General features: G+C 40.8%; 1 protein-coding gene across 4 annotated transcripts in view; it reads right to left on the bottom strand.

The window, feature by feature from the left end:
- Window positions 1–158: 158 nt before the first annotated feature.
- Window positions 159–19454, bottom strand: part of GLT8D2 (glycosyltransferase 8 domain containing 2) — a 49567-nt gene continuing 30271 nt past the window's right edge. For 3 of the 4 annotated variants that reach the window (XM_061125490.1, XM_061125491.1, XM_061125489.1), the window contains 9 exons: window positions 17746–17792; window positions 16351–16443; window positions 13021–13192; window positions 8355–8472; window positions 6870–6954; window positions 6163–6275; window positions 3555–3721; window positions 2452–2564; window positions 159–758 (listed from right to left, as the gene is read on the bottom strand). In XM_061125490.1, coding sequence (XP_060981473.1) covers window positions 586–758; window positions 2452–2564; window positions 3555–3721; window positions 6163–6275; window positions 6870–6954; window positions 8355–8472; window positions 13021–13192; window positions 16351–16443; window positions 17746–17764 — 1053 coding nt within the window. In that variant the 5' untranslated portion in view covers window positions 17765–17792 and the 3' untranslated portion in view covers window positions 159–585. The remainder of the gene's footprint in view (window positions 759–2451; window positions 2565–3554; window positions 3722–6162; window positions 6276–6869; window positions 6955–8354; window positions 8473–13020; window positions 13193–16350; window positions 16444–17745; window positions 17793–19454) is intronic. The other variant, XM_061125492.1, reaches the window with a different exon arrangement.

Genomic DNA, 19454 nt, shown 5'->3' with positions numbered 1-19454 from the left:
GTCTGATTGTTTTTTTATAATAAAAAAATATTGAGAATGATTATCCTTAAGTTGTAGTGTTTTCTGTAGCAAGACTCTGGTATTCTTTCCCTTGTTAATCTGAGATCAGTTTACCTGCTGTTATATTTAACATGTAGAATAATAGATTATGAAAATCATTAAAAGTCTATGAATATTTTATTTTTTTAGACATTCCTGTTTTAAATGTAATATATTGTTCTACAAAAGACAACACTGGCAACTCATTAAAAAAATACCTACATGTAAAAAATACATTTAGAAATTTTTTACATTTATGGCTGTAGTTTTCATTCAGAGTTAATAAGCAAATTGCTGAAACCTAGCTGGGTTTATTTCTTTGCAATAACATATTTCACTCACAAAATCTTCTATAATTGTCACTTGTATTTAAGGAACTAAATCAATACCTCTAGGGTTCAAGGTACTATTTGTACACAGTAGGGTTTTTTGTTTTTGTGGATCATTTGTATCAAAGGTCCTGTTCACAAAGAACAATGGTATAATAGGGTACACATGGACAGTTCTGCATATTTTTACAGGAAATATTTTAAATGTCGAGTTACATCAGCTGTTGGGGTGGTGGAGTTTAAATATCCCTGCCGGGTCAGGAACAAACCAGCTCTCCCATAAGTCATTGTGGACACTCGGGAAGTCCCACGGTTTATGTCTTCCATTCCAGTGGAGTAGTTTTGCCTCCTGCAGAAAATGCTCTGAATATCTGGTATCTGGATTCCAACCTTGATTATGTTTAGGGGAGAATAATAGGTTCATTAGAAAATTAAAATTTTATATTAAAAATTGAATACAAGTTCATTTTTTTAAAAATTGGATAAATTGATGGGCATACAATGAAGAATTTACCCCAACACTGATTTTCTCTAACCCAGTCTAAGCTCCACATCACTGTTCCTACACATATTTTTATAGCTATTCTACTTTGATGGGATTTTCTCCACACTCATCACCACTTGACCTAACAGTGGGCTCAGCATATAAAACAAATCAAATGAAATATTAGTGTCCTCAGTGTCCCCGTTATCACTCTTTGTGCATACAGATGTTCAGGAAAATCAGGGGTGATGCTAGTGAGGAGACAGGGACTATTTATGCAGCATCATGAAGAGGAGACAGTCATGCAATTTCTGCAGTTCCGTGTGACCTTCCTTTTACAAGGGACAGTAGGAGACACACCGTCTTGCAGGATTGTTCTGAGAGAAGTGATGCTCACATCGACCCCCAGAGCCTAGCCCAGGGCTTGACAGTGTATGTCCACAATCCACTGTCTCCAATTCTAAACTAATCAATCCCCAAATGTTTGAAAGCGAAAGGATTTTTAAGAACTTCTTTGGCAGCAACATCTAGAACCCCCTCAGTGTATTGCATAATGTAAGTATGTGCACATTACCTTTTAAAATTTCAGAACCTTTCTGAATTTCTAAACAGGTCTGACCCAGTGGGTGTGGCAAACGGGCTGTGGCCATACATTTGAAAGAATGTGAATGTCTTCTGTGTCAGACTCTGTTCTAAGCAGTTTACACATATTAGGTAATTTATCCCTTGTAAAAACTTAATAAGGTTATATTAGCTTCCATTTACAAGTGAAACTAAGGCACAGAGGGCTTGAGTAACTTGCCTAAGGTCTTAGATAATAGCAAAGTTGGGATTCCAGTCTATACCCTAGAGCCTGTACTCCTGTAGTGAAGAGTGAATAAAAGACTTGAGGGACTCACATAGTATACAGTCAGCAAGCAGTTTTTTCCTAAAAGATAAATTACAGAACTTGCCTTCTGGTCCAGTGGTTAAGAATCTGCCTGGCAATGCAAGGGTCCCAGGTTTGATCCCTGGTCAGGAAACTACGATCCCACATGCCTCAGGGTAATAACTAAACCCACTGACTGCAATTACTGAGCCCGTGCTCTAGAGTTCACGCTCTGCAACAAGATAAGCCACGAAAAGGAGAGGCCCACATGCCACAACTAGAGAACACCCGTGCCCTGCAACAGACACCCAGCACAGTCAAAAAAAAAAAGATAAATTGCCAGCTATCTAAATTTATCATCAACTATTATGCTAATTCATTTGGTTCTGTCCACTATCAATTACTGCAAGAGAGCAATAAAGGTATGTGGAAAAGTTCTGCCAGTGAACATTGTATCTCAACAAAAGTTCGTGTTTATTGAGCACATACTATACGCTAAGCATGATTCAAGTTGCTTTTCCTGAAGTGCTTTTCCTAGAAACATCTCTCAGGTCATTTTTTATAAGCTGCAGTTGCAGAATCTGAGCAGTGAAGGTTAAATAATGTGTCCCAGGTGAGATCCCAGGTCACCTGGAGGATTTGAATTGAGGAAGCTGGTATAATAGCACACTCCCCTCACCTTGGTCCTCACCGCATCTATAAGATGTACCTTGGTGTTCTAAAATACGTACCCAGGTGCCTTATGTGCCATAAGGGGTTGATGGTGGAGTATTTCCCGTGAAACACAATCAGCATTGGGGAGGTGGCTACCCCTCCTCCCAGCGAGCTGCTGTAGAGATTTTCCCTAAGAGAATAGAAAAGCATCAGTTGGCCTGGAGTCCCACAGACTCAGATGAAGTGGAATCTAATCATTTTAAAAGGTGTGGCTCAGTTGTAAAGAATCCACCTGCCAAAAAGGAGACATGGATTCAACCCCTGGGTCAGGAAGATCCCCTGGAGAAGGAAAGGGCAACCCACTCCAGTAATCTTCCCTGGGAAATCTCATGGACAGAGCAACCTGGTGGGCTACAGTCCACTGGGGCCGCAGAGCCAGACATGACTTAGCAACTGAGCACGCACAAGACGATCCCTCACTGTATAATAAGCCTATGGTCTTTGATTTTTCTCCAACTTTTTATTTTGAAATTTGTTAAACCTACCCAGAATTGTAAGAATACCATGAACTCCTATATGCTTTACCTTGATTCACAGAATGTTAATATTTTGCCATTTTACTTCTCAGGCTTTTTTATAGCAAACAAAGAAGATCCCAAATTCTGATCCTACCTTATTTAGAATGACTTTACTCACAAATTCAAGGTTATGATAATACTAAAAATATCCAGATTTAAAATATGAACAGGATATACACTGCCATGATAACAGTGGTTGTGTTATTTTTATTATCTCTTAAAATTTCGATAATGAAAAATGATTTAATAAATTCAACCTTTAAAAAGTCGACTTTATAAAATCTTAAATCTGTGTAAGGAGAAGCTCTACTAAGATAAATGATTTGTAGTTGAAAAGGTTCACTGGCATTCTAGGAGAAGATTTAAAATCACATTATTTAACAATATATTAGAAAATGTTTATATTAATAAGGGATTGCACAGGATCTCACTGCCTCTGACATATCATTTGAGAATAGCTTTTTCATCCACTGATCCCTTTTTTCTCAACAGTGCCTCTGTAAGAAAATCTGACCTCAGATTTCTAACCCCTGAGCTATGCATAGAAAATTAATGGAATAATGTTCCCGAGCATGGAAAAAATGATAGAGGCCCACACATACTCCACATTTTTTTGCATCCATTTCTCCAACTGTTTGGTGATCCGCTGGTGCTTCCATTCGGTCATGTTGGCAACAATCACACCAGGATTGAAAGAGCAAGTGCTGGGGCTGATGCCAAGGTCTTTTATCGTCTTCTTCCGGTAGTCCAGATAGCCCATATATGTGTTCTATAAAGGAAAAGGATACACATGCTTTTGACCAAGGAAGCTTTTGTTTCTGGAAAATAACCGCTTTCTTGAGACCATTAGGCAGTACCTGGGCTTCCTCCTGCTTTCCCAGTTCCCTCTTGGTTCCGCAACCTCCGAAAGCTGGGTGCCCCTAGTCTCATGTCTGGCATCTGCTCATTTCTCCAGCACAAGCTCCCTCAACAGCCTCATCTGGCTCTAAATCTCTCCATGCAGACATCCGGGACCCCTCTGGGTTTCCCGCTCCACTATGTCTGCCAATTCAACTCGTCTGTCTCGTTGCTTAGTAAGGCAGGTCTCTTTGGGGCCCCAAACAGATCCCAGTCCTATCCCAAACCTGCTCTACTACCACCTGCCCTACCTTGGGGGCCCCTCCATCCTTCCAGTTAGAAAACCTAGGGTCACGAGGTCATCCTAGACTCCTCCTCCTCACTCACTGTCCATATAGATCTCAGCAACCCTGTGGCCCCATCTTCCAAAATATAGTCAGAAGCCAACAACTTTTTTCTTTCTTTTTTTTTTTTTTGGCCGCTCCGTATGGCTTGTGGGATATTGCCGTGTGGTTTGTGGGATCTTAGTTCCCTCACCAGGGATCGAACCCGGGCCCTTAGCAGTGAGAGCAAGGAGTCCTAACCACTGCACTGCCAGGGGATTCCCCAGAAGCCAACCACTTCTTACCATCTCTGCTACCTGCCTGGTCCAGACCATCATTACCACTCACTGGATTTCTGCCAGCCCCTCCCAACCTATGTCCTGCTTCCACCGTTTTAGTGTTACTCATCTGCTCAAAGCCCATCATTCAGAGTAAATCCCAAACTCCCTAAAATGCCTGCCATGCCCTCCACCATCTGCCCTGTCCCCATTACCTCTCCATCTTCTATTACTCTCCCCTGTGACCCCTCTGCCACGCCGACCTCCTTGTTCCTTTAATATGCCAAATATTCCCCTGCCTCCACATTTGCTGTTATGTTTTCCTGGAATGTTTTCCTCTAAATATCTGTGAAGATAGTTGCCTCAAGTCTTTCAGGTGTAGACTCAGAAACACAGTCTCCACAAAGACTTCCCTGATCACCCAACTTAAATTTCAACTCCACCTCCTCTTATCCTCTGTCCAATATTTTACTTGTTTGCTGACCATCTCTTCCCACTAGAATGGAAGCTACACAAAGGCACAAATTTTAGTTTCGTTACTGTGTTACTAGCACCTAAATCAGTGTCAGGCGCATAGCATAACTGGTTGTTGAGTGAATGTAACATGAGGCAAAACACACTATTTCACCCACAGAGGCTGCCATAATCCACCTCAGGGGATGCTCAAAAGACCTGGACATAATGGAACTATCTGAGCACCTTCCTACATGCAGACACCGTTCTAAGAACTTCACACGCTTAAGCTCATTAGTTGCATGCAATAACTTACATGTATTAACTAAGTTAACTCTCCCAATAACCCTACCAGGAAATTCTATTATTACCACTATTTGACAAATGAGGGAGAAAATGATTGGTTAAGTAACTTGCCCAAGGTCACAAAACTTCTGAGTGATGGAGCCAAGATTTTGACAGGCAGGTCTGGGCCCAGGGCCTAGGCCTTAAAATGTGTCACACTTTAATGTCACACATATGTCATTATTTCCTGGAACTTTTTTTTTAAGAACAGCATTCAATTTGTAATAGTATCTTGTATTTTATTATATTTTATTTTTTAAAGTTAAGTCTTTATTGAATTTGTTACAATATTGCTTATGTTGTTTATGTCCTGGTTTCTTGGCCATGGGGCATATGGGATCTTTGCTCCCTGATCAGGGATTGAACCTGCACCCTCTGCATTGGAAGGCAAAGTGTTAACCACTGGACCAGCAGGGAAGTTCCAGTATCTTGTATTTTAAAGCCATTCTTTTGATTTCAGTGTTACATCTGGGTTTGACTGCCTTCATGTCTACAAGGGTATTCTTTACCTTGGAACAAAGTCAATATTTTCCTCTACTGAAAGGGGATGGGGGGAGAGACAGTTAAAACTCTGAAAACAGAACCAAAGTTTCAGTGAGTCTCTTTTAGAGAAAACACCAGTCTCTGCCATAGAGTGTGGTTATGAGTGACTTAAGTAACAACCATCATTTCTGGAGCATTTAGTGGACACTTTGACATCATGTTATTTCATCACAACCCACAAAAACACGACCAAGTAGGTGCTATGGTTGCCATGTTCCAGATAAGGAAAGGAGGACTTGCAGAAGTAAGTAACCTGACCCAGAGTCATTGGGAGCAGAACTGGGATGTGACTGGGCAACCCAGACCCCTGGCTGTGTGCTGCCTATCAGTCCTGCCTGGCTGGCCGGCTTCTCAAAGGTAACAATGCCACTTGCTCTGAGATGCTAGGAGGAGGAGGAGTGAAAGTAGGATTCCCAAGACGGGGTGCCCACCTGCAGCCCCACGAGCCTGTGTATGTCCTGGGAGGAGGGCAGATCGCAGTCGTCTGAGAAAGCTGCCGCATGGCCCAGGGCCAAGGTGGTGTCGTAGAGCTCTTGTATGTCTCCTGAATTAACAAACACCAGGAGTTACAATAGTATAGCACTCATTCCAGGACTAGCTAGAGCTTAGAGCATAAACAATCCCCGATTTTGCTGTGGGGGAAAAGTATATAATCTGTGGTTTCAAGTGGTTTGGCAATTTGCTTGATAAGAATAGCTCATATCATATGAAAAGCCACTTGATAATAAGCTCTGATCTGCATTGGTCAGATTTCTTTATTTCTGTGGCTTTGTAGGCACGTCACCAATTCTCATCTTATTTTGCATGCGGGAAAGAGAGAAGACAGCATTTAACGCTACAGTTGAGCTCGCTTCTAACATCATCAGTGAGGCTTTATCCCTCTGTGTCTCAGGGTTGCAGGGTACCTATTACAGACTTTGACAGGGAGTGGCTCTCAGAAAGTCAACTGGATTGTCCCAGAAAGTGAATATCAGCCTCTGTTTTCAAAATATTCTCTCATTTTTTATAATACTATACCCCCAAATTTAATAAGCCATGAAAATCACTGAGCCACTAGATATTTCAAAATTGAACAGAGATGGGCATTCTACTTATCAGCTGCTCCTTTTCTGAGTATTCTTGGCATCGGCGAGTATACCTTGGACAATTACATCATCATCCAAATAGATGACTTTCTCGTGTTGGTGGATAAGCAGAGGGAGATAAAATCGAACAAAGTTCAGCTGTTAAAACAAGAAAAGAAGTGATGGTGAGGAAGAGACAGAAGTCCCAGTGTCTAATAGGGCTGCTCATGGGTCAGCTTTGACCATGACCATGGCTCAGCTCCAGGTTTGGAGCAGAATAAAACAAGACTGCAGAAAGGCCTGCCTGAGCTTCCTCGTGTGGTTTACCTGGGGCCCTGGGACTGAAATCAGCACCCATCAGAGGGTCTTCTAGATCCAACCCCCGCCCCCCACTGCTGAGACTGTCACTATTTTCATCTCTGTGAATTGTTACCATGGAAGGCACAGAGGCTATTAATCTTTCTGGCCACAAATTGCCTGCCTTTCTCTATACTCAGTAATCTGACACCAATCAACTGAAACAGCCTTAAACACACACACACACATGTATCGTCCCTCACATCATCACATCACACACACAAGTTCAATGTCTTAGCTCCTTGAACCAGAGAAAAGCCGGAGGTGCATGGGCCAAAGATGGGTGTCTTAACAGTTTAATGTGCTGCGCTCAGTTGCTTAGCTGTTCCGACCCTTTGCAACCCTGTGGACCATAGCGCGCCAGGCTCCTCTATCCATAGGATTCTCCAGTCGAGAATACTGGTATGGGTTGCCATTTCATCCTCCAGGGGATCTTCCTGACCCAGAGATCGAACTCAGGACCCTTGCATCTCCTGCACTGGCAAGCAGATTCTTTACTATGTGGGAAGCTATAATAATGTATAATGCAAAGTCCGAACTTAGTGAGCACTCTCGATAATAAATATCTGGAATTTGGAAAAGATAATATCATTTAGAAGGCTTAGCATTTAGTAAATTTTCAAGGATGTATTTAAGTAATAATCATACATAGAAGAAAGCTGAATTTTCTGTAAACCTGCCATAAAAACATCACTTTTTATGCAGGAAAGTGTCCTTCTTGTAAGAACTCTTGCAGTGAAACACTTCAAGATTGCTAGTGCCAGAGAAAAAGTTAATGTCGCCTGAAAATATTAGTCAATACTGTGAGGTAAACACCCCGTCTTGTTACAGTTTTCCCTTAGTTGCTAGGATACTCTGAGCTAAATGTAATGTCCAATCACAGCACACACAACTGCCAGTGGGTGGGGAATATATTTTCCTGGTCTCACTACTTGGCACCCCAACCACCCCTTAGGTATATTTACACATATAAAAGGATCCTACATTTTCTTATGCTTCATTTCTTCTTTCATAGCTTCATTATGTAAACCATCTTACATCCTTTCTGCAACAGTTGCCTTATAAATGATCAAAGCAGAGTTTGGTGGAGATCTACACCGGGAGGCTTCAGAAACATTTCATGTGTACCCCAGTGGCTGGCCCTCCACCCCGAACAAGCATCTCACCGAGAACCATCCCCTACATGTGTAATCCCTACTCACAGGCTGGAGCAGCTCAGGCCTCGAGGAGTCTGGTCTGATCTTTCCTTTAAGGACCACAGGGTTGAATTCCACGATTTTAAAGTTTATTTCTCTCAGTTTAGAATGTTCGATCCATTTCCTAAAGAGATAACAAAAACAAACAACATCTAGCACACACCTCCAACCTTGCCTCAATACACCTATTGCCTCGGAGGCAATGTCTTGCCTCCTTAGAAAATTAAAAATACGACATGTGTAACCTTAGGCAATTCTAGTCTATAAATCCTTCTGATTTTTTCCCCCATTTGGTTCAGCTTTGATTTTTTTTTTCATTCACATAACTCCTTTTTCAAAGGAAATGAAGCAAAATAGTAATAACCAAATATCTCCCCAGAGCCTCATAATATCTCCACAGGAAACTGGAAGAACAATAAGTGTTCCTTCTTTAAAAAAAAAACAAACAAACTTTATTTATTTATTTAGACTGCATTGGGTCTTGGTTGCAGCATGCAGGTTTGGTTCCTCAACAGCATGTGGGATTTTAGTTCCCCAGCCAGGGATCAAACCCACGTCCCCTGCATTGGAAGGCCAATTCTTAGCCACTGGACTACCAGGGAAGTGTTCCTTCTTTCTTATAAAACAGCATCTGTAGTTGCTGGTGTTCTCTTTGCCATGGGCTAAGAGCCCTGTAAGGAGGCAGGGCATCCTTTGACTGAATCGTGTTTACTCTGCTGTTTGGACTCCAAGGATGACCTGAATTTACCTTTACCTTTCAATCATCTGTTTTTGCTCCCCACCTTCACCTCCTCTTCTCCACCCTCTCCATTTAAGTGTGCTCGGTCTTACAGAAATTCTGCCTATCTTTTGTCCAGTTTGTAATACGATTCTTCATAGAAATCATTTCAAAATTAAATTTCCGATTTTATTTCTCATGTGGGCCACACGTTTTAAAACTACACATGGTAACATTTTTGCTGATTAAAAATCAAATTAAAGGTTTCCCTAGTGGCTCAGTGGTAAAAGAATCCACCTGCCAAGGCAGGAGACACAGGTTCGATCCCTGGTCCAGGAAGATCCCACTTGCGGAGGAGCATCTAAGCCTGTGTGCCACAACTACAAAGCCAGTGCTCTAGCGCCAGGGAGCTGCAACTACGGAGCTCATGCACTGCAACTACTGAAGTCGGTGCGACCTAGAGCCCATGTTCCACAATAAGAGAAGACACTGCAATGAGAAGCCCATGCACAGCAACAAAGGGTAGTTCCCACTCCCTGCAACTAGAGTAAAGTCCACACAAAGCAATGAAGGCCCAGCACAGCCAAAAATCAATCAATAAATAACATTATTTTTAAAAATCGACAGAAGGATTCAATCTTCCAAACAAAATTTAGACCTGCAAAATTTGAAACATAAAAATCAGTCATTTATACAATGTTATATATCAAATATATCTCAATAAAGCTAGGGAGGAAAAAGTCATGTAAACAAGAAACAGAGAGACAACCAACAGAAAAATAGGCCAGACACTTGAACATGCACATCCAAATGGTCAGGAAACATGTGGGAAAAAGGGCTCAACCTCATTAGATATCAAGGAACCTCAAATTAAAACCACAATTCAATATCCCCGAACACCATCAGAACAGCAAGGCTGGAAAGATTGACCATGCTGAGCACTGGTGTTACAGGGGCGTGTTTACCAAAGGATCCACAAAGATGATCATTTTTAAGCTGTACATGGGGCTTATACAATTCTCTGTTTGTGTGCTATATGTCCAAAAAAGAATTTTTAAAATATTTTAAAATGGGGTGGTAGAGATGACAGCCAAGAGCTGAGAAACAGCCCCTGCTTAAACGTCCTGAAGCCCTGCAGTTCATGCCACCCTCTGGTTCAAGTACAAAGCCTCACTCCTATTACACATGCCATCCTTCTGGTTTGGTTGTCTGGTATTCATACCCACAGAAAATTAAAGAGCTGTTAACAGGCTAAGTGAACAAGCTGCAACAGGAAGTGATAAGAAGAGTTTGGTGATCTGGTTTGGGGTTTGGTTATCTGGTTTTCACGCGTGGATGTTTGCGCTCAGTCGCTTCGGTCATGTCTGACTCTGTGACCTCATGGACTGTAGCCCGCCAGGCTCTTCTGTCCATGGGATTCTCCAAGCAAGAATACTGGAATGGGTTGCCATGTCCTCCTCCAGGGGATCTTCCTGACTCAGGGATCAAGCCTACTGCATTGCAGGGGTTCAGTCGAATGTCTCCTGCATTGCAAGCGATTCTATACCCACTGAGCCACCTGGGAAGCCTGGTTTTCATACCCACAGATAATTAAAGAGCTGTTAACAATGTGCTAAGTGAACAATCTGAAATAATAAATGATAAGAAGAATGAGAAATGAGACAGAAAAACCCACAACTGCCAAGGACCGTTTAGATAAGGAGAAATTGTGTTTTATATCTTAGTACCTCCTGTGGAGCTATTACAAAAAAGAAATCTGATTATAAAACTCAAATATGAATACATTCTCCTTATGAATGATAGAAACAACACTTGAAATACCTGAACTTCTCTTCATCACTGTTCTCTCCACTTCTTTCATCCTCCTTAAAAATAATTACTTTTTAGAGCTGGGGGTATTTCTGGGTCTATTTTTTTTTTTTTTTCTTATAGAAATACATACAAGTACATGTACACATTTATAGTTTGGGGCTTTTCATTTCATTGCTTCAGATCGAATGCTGTGTCCTCCACATATTTGTATGCTGAAACCTAATCCCAAGTGTAGTGGTATTTGGAGGTGTGGCTTTTAGGAGGTGATTAAGTCTTGAGGGTGGAGCCCTCATGAATGGGGTTAGTACTCCTATAAAAGAGACCCTGGTGAACCTCTCATCCCTTCTCCATGTGAGAACACGGCAAGAAGGCAGCCTGCTCTAGCCAGGAGGTGAGCTCTTACCAGACATGAATCTGCTGGCCCCTAGATCTTGGGCTTCTCAGTCTCCAGAACTTGAGAAATAAAAGTTCTCCTGTTTTTAAGCCAAACCATCTAGACTGTGGCATTTGGTTACAGCAACTCAAATGAATTAAGACATTCATAAACTGGGTCAGTGTATGAGGACTGCAACTTGTATTTTCCGCTTAATAATATGCCTTGGGGATCTTCTATGCCTTCTTTCTTTGTTAATTGCTGGATCATATTCCATAGTTCATTTAAATATTCATTCTTCCAGTGATGGACATTTAAGCACTTTGCAATTTTTTTTTATTATTTCACGTCATGCTAAAATTAACATTGTGGTACGTATATTTTGGTAGTATGTACTAGAATTTCTGTGGTACATATTCCCAGCTGTTGAAATGGAATGGTGAGTCAAAACATATACACAATGCCATTCTATTAGATATTTCCATAGTGTCCTCTCAAAATGCTTTAGTAATATATAAAGTGTACATTGTGCAAACAAGGAATAAGCATGTCCATTTTCCTGCACAGGATGGTGTTGTCCAATTTAGATTTACCATCCTGAGGAGTAGACAACTATATGTCATTGTTTTAAGTTGTATTTCCCTACTAGTAACATGGGACATCTTTTCGTGTTTGCTGGCCATTTATAGTTTTTTGTTCTGTGAATTATCTGCATTCTGTACTCATTTTTCTACTATATGCTTGTCTTTTTAATTTTTTTTTTGGTAAGAATTCTTTATACATTTTGGATAGTAATCCTTTGTCTACAATATTTGTTGAAGACAGTTTTCCTAACCAGTTGTGTGATCAGTTTCACTCAGTGTTTTTCATCAGTTAAAATTTTTTTAATATTAGCAGTCAAATCTGTTCATTTTTTTCGCCTGGGGTCTGGGAGTCACTCACCATACCAAAATTATACAACTATCCTGCAATTTAGTAATACATTTAGAATTTTATCTCCTGTTTATTTCTTCTAAATTCAACTTCAATTTATGGTTTAGTATGGTGTGTGATAGGAAAGAAGTGACTTTGCAGTTTATGAATTATAATTAGTGATGATTCTGAACCATATTAGATGATTACGTTAATAGCCTCTCAGGTTAAGAAAGCAGAGAAAAGAGAAACTTTGAGAAAGAAAGACTCTTGTAAATGGCTTAAGGACTGGGTTTCCTTAGTGCATTAAATAATTCACTTCTGTAGAACAATGCACTGCCCTACCAGATTAACAAGGCTTTGCTGAAATTTCCTTAGCGAGGCAACACATTTGTCAGGCCATCAGGTAAACCTCAGGTTATCCTCTCATTAATTTGAAGGACATTTACTAGACCCAAGAAAGAAGAGAATCCATGTAAGGAAAGATGAGAACAATTAAAAGGAAGTAGAGGGACTTCTCTGGTGGTGCAGTGGACGAGAACCCAGCTGCCAATGCAGAGGACACAGTTTCGATCTCTGGTCTGGGAAGACTCCACGTGCCTCAGAGCAACTAACTCTGTTGCTCTGGCCTACGTGCTGCGACTGCCGAGCCTGCAGGGCTAAGCCTGTGCTCAGCCACGAGAGGAGCCACCGCAACAAAAAGCAGCCTCTGCTCGCAGCAACTACAGAAAGCCCATGAGCAACAACGAAGACCCAGCACAACCAAAATAAATACACTTTTTTAAAAAAACAAGTTGATTAAAAAAAAAAAAAAAACAGGAAGTAGAAAACTCCAAAGTCCACAGTACACATGTTACCGTATTCGGGACAGAGTGTTCCGGAGCCCAACGACATAAAACAAGATGTTGGCATCGGTGTTGCTGTAGATACTGTTGATGGCGGCCATGGCGGCGCCCATCCTGCCTGCTGCTGCACAGATCACCACCGGAATTTCATCCTCCATCTCCTCTGCGGTCTCGGCGTCATCATCTGGAAACATCAGAACCAGAGTCTTGGAACATGAAGGAATTTCACAGGCCAGCTTGTCTTCCCCACTCCAGGGGGAAGACAGCACAATAGGGAAGGGACTGTCCATCATTCTCCAATATCCAACCTTTCCTTCTCTCAGAACATTGGAAATATAGCTGGCACATAGCCAACCACTCAGAATATTTTTCTAGACTCCCTTGCAGCTCTAAGTGACCAAGTGTTGACCAGTGAGATGTTGGTGTCAGTATATGTGCAACTATTGGGTTTGCCTTTAAAAAGAATGTGGGGATTTCCTGGTGGTACACTGGTTAAGTGGTTGAGTGAAACTATTCTGTATTCTATGATAGTAGATAAATGTCATTATAAATTTCTCAAAACCCATAGAATGAATAACACCAGAGGTAAACCCAATGTGGACACTGGTGGGGATTCCCCGGAAGTTAAGCGCTTGAGACTCAGAGCTTCCACTGCAAGGGGTTCAATGCCTGGTCAGGGAACAAAGATCCTGCATGCCTCATAGTATGACCAAAAAAAAGAAGAAAGAAATTAACTATGGACACTGGTGATAATGATATGTTAATGTAAGTCCGTGGAATGTAACACATGTACCACTCTGGTGCAAGATGTTAATAGTGGGGGAGACTGTGCGTGTGTGTATGTGCGTGTTTGTCTGTGTGTGTGTGTGTGTGGTGGAAGGAGGAATGGGAGAAGTCTCTGTACCTTCTGCTCAGTTTTGCTGTGAACTTAAAACTGCTCTAAAAAGTAAAGTCTATTAAAAAATCAACATGCGCTTCTCAAAAAACTCCAGCCCAAACAGAAGAGGATCCAGTAGATGGTGATTGTTTTCTGCAGCCCTCTCAGCCTCCATTCCAAATGCAGACCTCCTACCAGCTGGGTGTATGTCTCTCAAGCCTTTCTTAATGTACACCCAAAGCATGTAAACTACACACTGTATAAATATTACATGAAATTTGATGTATTATTTTAAAACCAACATGAAATCATACTTTCATAGTCTCTGTAACTTCCTTTTTTCATATAACATACCACAGATATCCATCTTTTGATACCAATATTGTGTTCTTTTGGGCAGTATTTCATAGCACTGATTGCTTTTTAAAATTTTAACACTGAATGGGATAAAAATGTGCTATTGGATAAATTTATGTGGTCCAAACACTTTATCACATATGAATATATGGCCAGTTAATTAGTCAGGATATGTGCTTTCTAACAGTTCTTTTAACAGCTATTATAAAAGCAACTCATTTCTTTCCATGGAGAAAGGAGTTTGCAATGGGATCAGCCAGCTGAATGTGTTGGCTTATGGGCAGGAAGTGAAATGTGAGGAGTAAAGAGCTCGAAGTTCAAACAACATTTGACCTTATATGACCTTCTCTCTTTCTCAAAGCAATTTACTGAGTCATTCTTTCTGTACTATTGTGGACTGAATTGTATATCCCTAAAATGCATAGTTCTGGAGCCCTAACCCCCTAGTATTAAGTTAAATGAGGCCATTGTGCGTGCGCAGTCACTCATGTCCAACTCTTTGCGACCCCAAGGACTGTAGACCACCAGGTTCCCCTGCCCATGGAATTTTCCAGGCAAGAATACAAGAGTAGGGTGCCATTTACTTCTGCAGGGGATCTTCCTGACCCAGTGATTTCTTGCATCTCCTGAATTGGCAGGCAGATTCTTTACCACTAGCATCACCTGGAAAGCCCTAACTGAGGCTATTTTTGCTGATTAAAAATTGACAAATGGGGCTTCCCTGGTGGGTCGGTGATAAAGAATCCACCTGCCAATGCAAGAGACGCAGGTTTGATCCCTGGTCCGGGAAGATCCCACATGCCGTGGTGCAACTAAGCCTGTGTGCCACAACTATTGAGCCTGTGCTCTAGAGCCCTCAAACCGCACCTGCTGAAGCCAGCACAGAGCCCTCACTCTGCAACAAGGGGGGCCTCCGCACTTAACGAAAAACTAGAGAAAGGTCTGCACGGCAGCAAAGACCCAGCACAGCCAGAAATAAAGTAATTAATTTTAAAAAGATAGATTGGGAAAAAAACAAAAACCAGCCAAACAAACTTGGGGCCAGGAGGGTGTTTTAACACACCCTCTGTGTGGTTCTTGTAAGTGTTAAAGTTTGAGTAGCAGTAATAACTCTAGAACACAACTAAAATGTTAGTCTTGGTGGGTTTTCTACAAAAAGTCCTTGGAAACTGACCAAATTTTTGCTTGTCTCTGAACCTGCCTATTGAAAGGACTCAAACTGTGTCCTTAAGTATTTCATCTCCTTCATTCATTTATTTAGCTGTCCTGGGTCTTAGTTGGGGCATGCAGAATCTAAACTTTATCATTATTATTTATTGGAGTATAACTGCTTTTCAATGTTAGCTTCTGCTGTACAGTAAAGCAAATCAGCTATATGTATACATGTATCCCCTCTTGGACCTCCCTCCCACCACCTCTCTTATCCCACTTATTTAGGTCATCATCAGTTATGGCATGCAAACTCTTAGTTGTGGCATGTGGGATCTAGTTCCCTTACCAGGGATTGAACCCAGGCCCCCTGCATCTAGAAGCTCAGAGTCTTAGCCACTGGACCAGGGAAGTCCCAATTAGGTATCCCTTCTTGGTGGACTACCTGCCTGCTTACCTGCTTCATTCTTTTCTATAATTATTTTTATTGTAGTAAAATATGCAACATAAAATTTACCATCTTGGACTTCCCTGATGGTCCAGCGGCTAAGACTCTGTTCTCCCAATGCAGGGGGCCTGGGGTTTGATCTCTGGTCAGGGAACTTGATCCCACATTCCTCAACTAAGAATTCACATGTTGCAATTAAGATCTGGTGCACCCAGATAAATATATTACAAAAAATCTTACCATCTTAACCATTTTTAAGTGTACAGTTCAATAATATTAAATACATTCACAACTGTTGTACAAGCATCAGTATCATCCATCCCCATAACACTTTCCATCTTGTAAAACAGAAACTCTATACCCAGTAAACAATAATTCCCTCCCCCACCCACTCAGCTCTTGGCAGTCATCACTGTGCTTTCTGTCATCATGAATTTGACTATTCTGTCTCATATTAGTGGAATCACACAGTATTCATCTTTTTGTGATTGGCTTGCATCACTTATCATACCTCCTTCATTCCTTAGCATGGTCCCCTTATGAACTTTCTTATACAGAATCCCACAGAGGGTCACAATCAGAAGGAACAGCAACACCTGGTTAACTGAAACAAAAATAGAAACATGTTCAAGTCTAACCTGTCAAACTGAAATTGTGGATTAAGTTTAGAATAGCTGGTGTGAACACATGTGCTCCCTGACATTTCTGACATACACAGGAGTAGAGGTCTAGAACCTTTCTCCAAGTAGACAGCATGCGGAGTAAAGGGTTAATCTGTGATACTGGTGAGTCTCAATGATACCAGATGTAGTTTAAGGGGAGATAGGGCTCTTCCCAGGCAGTGTGATGTACAGATTACTTAACCTCTCCGAGCCTCAGTTTGTTCATCTGTTAAATGGGGATTGTAATAATAAACATTACCTTTCAGGGGTGTTTTGAGAGTTAACAAAGCCAATAAAGGCCCAATAAAGACTTTAAAACCATTATGTATTATCATTTACTATTTTTGTGCATCAAGATATTCATACTTATTGGCTTCATACTGATCTATTTTCTAGCCCCTAGGCATTTGTCCTCACATTTGTAAAAGGAAGGAGTTGGACAGTCTTCATGGATGCCTTTCAGAGCTACATCCTAAAGCTCAGTTGTTCTGCCTTACTGACATCCACCATCTCCTCTCTGCCTTTCTGGGTTATCAGATTCAGACAGAGACAAACAGATACTATACTCAGTTTAAAACAGAAATACAGAGAAGCAGAAGAGACAAAGTTTAGAGTTTGTCAATACAACTGATTAACATTCCCATCCCACAGCCAGTTTGGAAAGCAGCCCAATGCCTCTACCATCTGACCCTTTTTTAGTATAAGTATGTCCCATGTAGTATTTGGGATATACTTAACACTAAAAACTTATTCATAGTTTATTAGAAAGTCAAGTCTAACTGGATATTTTATCTTTTTATCTACTACACTGGGCAGCTCTACCCTGAGGGTAACAGTAACACAATTAGGTTATTATTTTCCCACTAGATTCACAAACAACTGGATATAAAATCAGAGGCAAATCCAGGTTTTGATGGTGTCATAAGAGTAAATAATTTGGGGTGACTCTTTAAGAATAAGAAGACAAATTACAAATTAGACAGGAACATGAATATTTATTTAAAATGAGAAAATAAACCATATTTGCAACTTTTATAGAACCATCAGACCACTCTCATGAAAAATCTACCCCTGAACAAAACATGCTAAGAACTGCCTTTGGAAAAACTATCCATGAAAATCAAAGAAAATTTCAAAAATAAATAAATAAATAAAAGAAGAAGACAAAGAATAAGACCCAGCATCAAAACAGTCCTCCAAAATATCTATTTTTAATCATAACTTTCCAAAGTTTGTAATCTTACTTTTTCGTAACAAAGCCATGTGGGTTCACGTGGATAAAAACTGTGACCTGTGGATTAAAGAATAAAATTTTGCTTAAAAGTCATAATACAACCCAAAAGTCATAATACAATTATTAAGGACTATGTCTTTGACTGTTTGATACGTGGCAAATTTTATAATCATTCTTAACTGTTCTGAATTTAGAATTTTGGAAACTATTTTGTGAATGTAGATCTCACCTCTTCAGATTGATTTCTCTGGTTGTAAAAAATGTGCAAAAGGCCCCCAATGGTAATCTTTTACCTTCTTCAAGAAGCTGTGGTACATATACACAATTTATTACTCAGCTATTAAAAAGAATGCATTTGAATCAGTTCTCATGAGGTGGATGAAACTGGAGCCTATTATACAGAGTGATATAAGTCAGAAAGAAAAACAGCAGTGAAGTATATTAACACATATATTGGAATTTAGAAAGATGGTAATGATGACCCTATATGTGAGACAGCAAAAGAGACACAGATGTAAAGAATAGACTTTTGGACTCTGTGGGAGAAGGCGAGGGTGGGATGATTTGAGAGAATAGCATTGAAACATGTATATTACCACTTGTGAAACAGATCGCCAGTCCAGGTTCGATGCATGAGACCGGGTGCTCAGGGCTGGTGCACTGGGAAAACCCAGAGGGAGGGAGGGAGGGATGGGGAGGGAGGTGAGGAGGGGGATTCAGGATGGGGGACACATGTACACCCATGGCTGATTCATGTCAATGTATGGCAAAAACCACTACAATATTGTAAAGTAATTAGCCTCCAATAAAAAGAAATAAAATTTTAAAAAAAAGAACAGCCGTGTGAGTACCCTGGGTTAGCAGGTCAGATGGCAATAACTAAAAGAAATGTCACATAAGAAAGCTTCCTTGATATAAAATATCAATTCCATGCATTTTCCTCTGCTATCATAACTTCCTTCCTTTGATAAGGACACTTCTACATCTTTATGAATCCCTTAAGAAAACAGAACCATCCTCAGAGGAGGATACTTTACACCCCATTCAATCGTTCATTCAGTAAACATTTACTGAGATCCTACTAAAAGTCTGTGCTATGTCCTGGGGATGCAGTAAAAAAACCAGTCCTGGTCCCTAACATGGAGCCATTTTCAGTGGGAAAAAAAAAAACAGATATTAAAATGTAACAAAACAAAATAATTATCAGTAGATTATGAATAAAATAATTAGACATAAAGGATACAACAGAGTTGCTAGAATAAACATGAATGGAGGTAGGGAAGCATCTTGAAGACAAATCAGGAAAAGCCTTGGGGAGATGACATTTGATCAGGAGAAAGAGCAGGAGCCAGTGGAGAGAATGCAGAGGAGCATACCAGGCAAAGGGAACAGCAAGTGCAAAGACCCTGGGGCTGAAGATCCTAAGCATCACAGGAAGCTCAGTATGGCTGGAACACAGTGGACCAAGGGAGAGACTGACCCAAAGAGGCTGAAGACAAACTGTGGGGGCCAGTAAAGGGGTATGGACCCCCTTCATCCACCTTTGTCTTCCTTAAATCCCTAAAGCAATGTTTCTCATCAAACATTCCCACAGAAATTCTGATGACAAAGGACAGCAGACACTCAAAGTCATCCACAGTGAGTTGAAAATACCTAACAAGTTTCTTGTTTTACCTTTAAATTCATGTAAACCGGTACAAAAATATCTGAAAAAAACAG

Source organism: Dama dama, chromosome 22 (genome assembly GCF_033118175.1).
Source record: "Dama dama isolate Ldn47 chromosome 22, ASM3311817v1, whole genome shotgun sequence".
NCBI classification, from domain to species: domain Eukaryota; kingdom Metazoa; phylum Chordata; class Mammalia; order Artiodactyla; family Cervidae; genus Dama; species Dama dama.
This window is presented reverse-complemented; position numbering and strand designations above follow the sequence as displayed.